Consider the following 6,772-nt stretch of genomic DNA (forward strand, 5'->3'; position numbering starts at 1 on the left):
ACAATGTAAAAATTATTCTTCTAATTATTTATGTTTCCTTCTTATTTATATTTTTATATATAATTATTTTATATATATTTAACATTTATATATTTTTACATTTATATATAATTATTTATATTTTTTATGTTTCCTTCTTATTATTATCAATTTTGTATTAAAGAATAATTTTACAAAGGAAAAAAACATATATGATCATATTTTGCACATAATTATATATAATTATATGTGGAACTTTTTTTCCCGGGAAATCAATATTATATATATATATATATATATGTATATGAATTTTTTCGTCTTTTTAAATAATTTTGGTAATTTTTACATTAATACATACGTATTTTAGATCTTTAGGCTTTTATTAGGAGCAACGTAGTTTATTGAGACCTTTACAATACCGATGTTCTAGATGTCAACAAAAATTTTGAAACTGCGCCGCAATTTTATTTGAGGATTCCTACAATACCGAAGGTCTACGAACCGCCTATTGCGCTGAATGGAAAATTACAGTGTTGTAATTTGTACAATAATCTCAGAAATCTTATTATTTCAAGATATCTTTGATAAAATTGCAGTACTTCGAACAAAGCGTTATCTATACTTTGTTATCGACTTTATAAATATGATTCAAAGCAAGGAAGCTTATACGATACAATAATTGTGCGCAGGCGCAAAAATTTAGAGAACGACGACGGCGACGACACGACGAGCACTGTCAACTGTGCGTGAGTGGTCTGTGACGTCTGTCATGTGTCGCCTCAGTTTCTCTGTAGTGGCCGGTTCGAGAAGAGCTGCCACGAGGGAAAACCATTCACGTACACCAGCATACGTCTTGCAAATTAACAGCTGATCGCTAATTCGACTCGCTATGTCGTACTGCACGCGAGTTCTCCGTGCACAGGTAAAGAGAACAAAGAAAACGGAAACTGAAAATGTGTGTGTCGCATGTGACTGAAGGGCGCTCCGTGTCTCTCTTTCCACCCTCTCTATTGGGTGGAGGTCAATTGATTGACCTCTAATACTCGGTGAGGTTTTCCGTACATAACAATTTTCTTCAGATCTGTGTGCTGTGAAGGGTGATAACTTCTTCTTCTTCTTCTTTAAACTCGCTCCGCTCTGAGGTAGGGTCGATACAGCCAGGATCGTGACTCGAATGATGCAATACTAAAACGTGATGATAGAATACTAAAGCAGAAACAGAACACTCGGCCACAGACGTCCACCTCAGTCCGTGGCTCGCTCAATCCCGAAGGGTGATAACGTTTGTCGGTGTCTCGCTTACGTCTGAAGTATACGATTGCTCCGATTTTTTTCGCGAAATCCGTGCTCGATCGTGGAAGGGGACGGGTACAGCGTGGACGGTCAGTGTTAAAAAAATGAATGTCGCAAATGGAATGTGTGTTGATCCAAATGAATCAAAGGAAGTGAAAAATTCACGAGTAGAAACGTATGAGAGTATTACATAACGCCAAACTGCATATGTATATATCGTCCGTTTTTCGAGGACGTTAGGTTAAATTCGCTCATCATGGCGCAGGTCTTCGACGAGAGAGAGAGAGAGAGAGAGGCGCGAAATTTAAGCTTGAATTTAAATATATTGGACATTACATGGGGACGAGAAATATATAAATAACACGGATAATATAATTAACGCACATTTAAATTGCACTCGTGCAGATTTCGGACTTGTTTATAATTCTTATCGCCGATTCGTCGCGCGCGCCTGTTATCGCGTCGACCGTAGATTTTATCTGGAGCGCATTTAAGTATACGACGACGTATCCACGAATAAATATTGCAAGTGCAATGAGCAAGTCACGTATCTCATTGTATTGTCAGACCTAATTACGTAATTGAGATCGCACACAGAAATAAACGGTATTGCGCAGCATATGACAAATTGGCGGACATGATTAACCATATGTTATTGTCTTTGTATATATGCATACGCCTTTCGGACGACTGAATGATTTAATTACTTTGCAGAGACTGTCCGCTTTAGCGACAGATATACAGCAGCGATGCTTCAGCGTGAGTCCATTGAGCTTTGCCGCTGCAAAGGTGGCGATGTCCAAATTCGATTCAACCAGCTACCTACCCTATGACAAACTGGAAGAAAATCTTAAAATAGTTAAGAAGAGGTAAATAGAAAGAGAGAGAGAGAGAGAGAAAGAGAGAGCGTTCTCTTTAAGTTTTTTAACTTTTTGAGATTTTGTATTATTTATGATAAAGTCGATGAAAATAATTGAAGATTATTTCCACAAATAATTAAATTTATTATATTTACACGAAAAGAACAACTTTGCTAAAATATCTAAAATTTAGCTGAATACAGCTAAAAATAATCTAAAAAATTTTATTGGATAATTAAAATAATTTTGTTGGAAGGAGTAATATTGTAAAAAAAATTTGATATTTTATCGACTGGTTTGAATTTTAAACATAAATATTTTGATGATCCAACAAAATTATTTTCATATTATTGTAATCTAAACTTTCAGCAAAATTGTGTTTTCTTTGTGCATAAATGAAGACTTATTTTAAAAGATCTCTTAATATATTTTTTTAAATCTCATGTACACTATGTTAAATAATTATGAACTGATCGAATTAGTTTTTCCTTCAAATATATATTTTTTTAACCTCATGCACACTATGTTAAATAATTATGAACTGATTGAATTAGTTTTTTTTTTCAAATATAAATATAATCTTATTTTATTTTTTTCAAACTTTTGGTAGTCCAAGATACAAGTTGCTTAAAAGTGATAATCCATCAATCACACACTGTTTTTATTTTTCTTCTAAAATAATATCTTTTCAGATTGAATCGGCCGCTAACTCTATCCGAGAAAGTTTTGTATTCCCATATCGATGAACCTAACAAGCAAGATATCGTTCGCGGCACCAGCTATCTCCGATTGCGACCGGATCGTGTCGCCATGCAGGACGCGACTGCTCAAATGGCGATGTTGCAGTTTATCAGTTCTGGTAAAATTATACGCAAAGAACGATTTTATTGCTATTTAAAATTTAGCTGGAAAGAGATTTGAAAATAAAAATATTTATTGGAAAACCTCAAAATAATTATATATTGGAAATTCAATATATCATACTGATGAGCAATGCTGCAAAAAAATTTTGATATTTTAGCAATCAGTTTAGATTTCCGACATAATTATTTTGATTGTCCTACAAAGTTATTTTCATCTAAAGTATCCAGCTAAAGGATGTAGCCGAATATGAAAAGTATCCTTACGCGAAATTGCTATGCGTCGTTAAACTTGCAATATGTCTATCGTTAAATCTCTTTAAAAAAAACAATTTTTATCAAGTTTTAACTCTTTATTTTTATTATTTGTGATAATGGCAAACATGATTTTTAATCAATTTTTCTCTGTCTTTCTAATTTATGAAAAATTATAAAAAGTCAGTGAGTTCCAGTTATCAAAAAACATTTTTGGAAAATTTTCAATTTTTAAGTGATAATTTTTAAATTATCAAGTGATATATTAATAGTGATAACTAATTTAATATTTTTTTCTGTTACAACATTTTTGCAATATTACCTAAATTTTTTTCGGATGTTTTGGAAATAAGTGTCAATGTTAAAAAATTGAAAATATTATTTTTCTTTAAATCTTTGTGCAGAAGAGGAAAACTTTATTAGTCGAACTGTCGATCATTAAAATTGCAACAATGAAAACAATGCGTCATATTGAACTGTTAGAAACTTTGTTAGATAAGTCATGGTAGAATATGAAAATATAAGCTATGCTTGTAAAAAAAATAGCAAACTGTACCTCTAAATATCATTTACACCATTATATACCACATTATAATATGCCATATAAATATCACTTTGATAGTTTGATATTTCATATCTTTCTTAGCAATTGCAATTTTAATAGCCAGTATGTATTTATGTACTCTATATACTTTCTAAAGAGGCCCTTAAACGAGATGAATATTATTATACAATATTATTGATGCCTTCTGCAGACAATTCGATATAATTCTCAATATAATTTTTAATCAAATTGTGCAATAATTTAGTTAATTCTTGTTATGAGTTTAACTTTGATTTAATTGTCTTTAGCGACATATATGCTATATATATATATATATATATATATATATACATATATATATGTATGTATATGTATATATATATATAATTAATTTTTCCCAAATTTATAGTGTACCGCTTTTTTGGAACTGAGTGTATACATATTACATATATCGATTGCGTTTGACAAAATATTTGTGACGAGAGTCAGCTGACATCTGATTATCGAGCAAGCTAAGATTTAGCAAAAACAAATTCTATAAATTTCTGAATATCTTTCTTTTTTTTTATTTATCGCGATATTAAATAGAGAATTCTTTCTTTCAGGATTACCGAAAGTCGCAGTACCCTCCACCATCCACTGCGATCACTTGATCGAGGCTCAGATCGGTGGTAACGAGGATCTGAAACGCGCCAAGGACATCAACAAGGAAGTCTATAACTTCCTGAAGACCGCGGGAGCTAAATACGGCGTTGGCTTCTGGAATCCCGGCTCCGGCATCATCCACCAGATAATTCTCGAGAATTACGCCTTCCCCGGTCTACTGATGATCGGTACGGATTCGCACACACCAAACGGAGGCGGTCTTGGCTGTCTGTGTATCGGTGTCGGCGGTGCCGACGCTGTCGACGTCATGGCGAACATCCCGTGGGAGCTCAAGTGCCCCAAGGTCATTGGCGTGAAGCTTACAGGCGAGCTCAAGGGCTGGACAAGTCCCAAGGACATCATTTTGAAAGTGGCCGGTATCCTCACCGTCAAGGGCGGTACCGGCGCCATCGTCGAGTACTTCGGACCGGGCGTTGACAGTATCAGTTGCACCGGGATGGCAACCATCTGCAACATGGGTGCCGAAATTGGCGCGACCACCTCAATCTTCCCGTACAACTACAGAATGCAAGATTACCTGAAGGCGACCGGACGTTCGGAAGTTGCTGGAGCCGCTGATCAGCACAAGAACAGTCTGCTGACGGCCGACTCTAACGCCAAATACGATCAGATCATCGAGTTAGACCTGTCGACTCTGGAGCCGCACGTAAACGGGCCTTTCACGCCGGATTTAGCTCATCCAATCTCTAAACTGGGTAATTAAGTTACGCGCGGAAATCTAAAAGACAGAGTTTTATCTTTTTTCTTTTTTATCTCTATTTTTACGAAGATATCAATTTTTGGGATCACTTCATTCAGGCGAAGCTGCTAAGAAGAACGGCTGGCCAAACGAAATCAAAGTCGGTCTGATCGGTTCCTGCACCAACAGCTCCTACGAGGACATGGGTCGATGTGCGAACATCGCCAAGCAAGCTCTGAAGCATGGTTTGAAGGCAAAATCCGCGTTTAACGTCACTCCTGGATCCGAGCAGATTCGCGCCACAATCGAGCGCGATGGGATTGTAAGTTTTCTGTCTTTACAATCACAAAATTTTGTACACTTTAAATGATCTAGTGTTGTTTTGTTATAACACAATGTTTTATTATATTCTTTTAATGGCTATTTTCACGAGAAATATCACGTTCATAAATTATTGCAACTTTTTCTTTCGAACATATCGTTTATTGATATTTTATCGATTTATTGATATTTTTTTACATACAGTTTTTGCTCAAAACTTTTTAAATCCATTAAAAAAAATGGAATTACATGATTTTTTTACATAATATGTCTCGTCTAATTATTCTGTATATAAAGATATTAAAGTTATCAAAAAATAAAAAATTTACGAGATATTACTTTATTCTTGTACATTTTGATAATTACATACCAGAATTTTATTTTATGACAATATTCTACTTACGATTCTACAAACTTAGATAAAGTTATTGACATTCGAAACTGTTTTACATATTGACACTGAAGATTAGAATCTAGACCGTCTAATCTATAGATCGAAACGTTTGCCACACATTACTGAATTACTGTTTATATTAAATTAAAGTCGTTATAAAAGTAAAAGTCATTAATATCTTGCTTGCGCTCATACATATAAGCCCATTTTTATCTTACTGATAAATATAATAGAAAGAGTAGAGCAAAAGATTGTCAATTAAACGTTTATTTAACAAAAGTATTATAGAATAAGCCCCTTTTTATCTTACTGATAAATATAATAGAAAGAGAAGAGCAAAAGATTATCAATGAAATGTTTGTTTAACAAAAGTATCATAGATGTTTATGCTATATGTGACGCTTGTCTATATAATGTCACTTTAATTGCTTTAGGCACAAACACTTCGTGAATTTGGCGGTACAGTATTAGCCAATGCCTGCGGACCTTGTATCGGTCAATGGGATCGCCAGGATATCAAGAAGGGTGACAAAAATACGATCGTCACATCATACAATCGGAACTTCACAGGTAGAAATGACGCCAATCCAGCGACACACGCATTCGTTACAAGTCCCGAGCTCGTCACCGCCCTCTCCATCGCTGGTAAACTTGACTTTGATCCGACAAAAGACAGATTAAAGGGCAAGGATGGAAAGGAATTCCTCCTGGAGAATCCGTACGGTTAGTCGACAATTTTTCATACATCGCAATTTATAGTTATCAGCAAAAGATATATGGAAGAAATATAATATATTAACAGCCTAATTAAAAATAATCTTATTCAATAATGATATTAAGGGATAACTCCACTTTGGTCGCCCTAAAATTTAAGGGAATTTTTGTTTTAAGAAATGCGAAGTGTTTATAAAATCACTTATA

General features: G+C 34.4%; 1 protein-coding gene across 1 annotated transcript in view; it reads left to right on the top strand.

Moving 5' to 3' along the window:
• The first annotated feature begins 688 nt into the window (after positions 1 to 688).
• The window catches only part of LOC105462490 (aconitate hydratase, mitochondrial-like), a 9,585-nt gene continuing 3,501 nt past the window's right edge, over positions 689 to 6,772 (top strand). Inside the window, exons 1-6 of the mRNA XM_011709122.1 lie at positions 689 to 901; positions 1,987 to 2,141; positions 2,825 to 2,991; positions 4,397 to 5,152; positions 5,256 to 5,458; positions 6,286 to 6,574. Coding sequence (XP_011707424.1) covers positions 869 to 901; positions 1,987 to 2,141; positions 2,825 to 2,991; positions 4,397 to 5,152; positions 5,256 to 5,458; positions 6,286 to 6,574 — 1,603 coding nt within the window. The 5' untranslated portion in view covers positions 689 to 868. The remainder of the gene's footprint in view (positions 902 to 1,986; positions 2,142 to 2,824; positions 2,992 to 4,396; positions 5,153 to 5,255; positions 5,459 to 6,285; positions 6,575 to 6,772) is intronic.

The sequence above is a fragment of the Wasmannia auropunctata genome, unplaced genomic scaffold (genome assembly GCF_000956235.1).
Source record: "Wasmannia auropunctata unplaced genomic scaffold, wasmannia.A_1.0 LD336097.1, whole genome shotgun sequence".
NCBI lineage: Eukaryota > Metazoa > Arthropoda > Insecta > Hymenoptera > Formicidae > Wasmannia > Wasmannia auropunctata.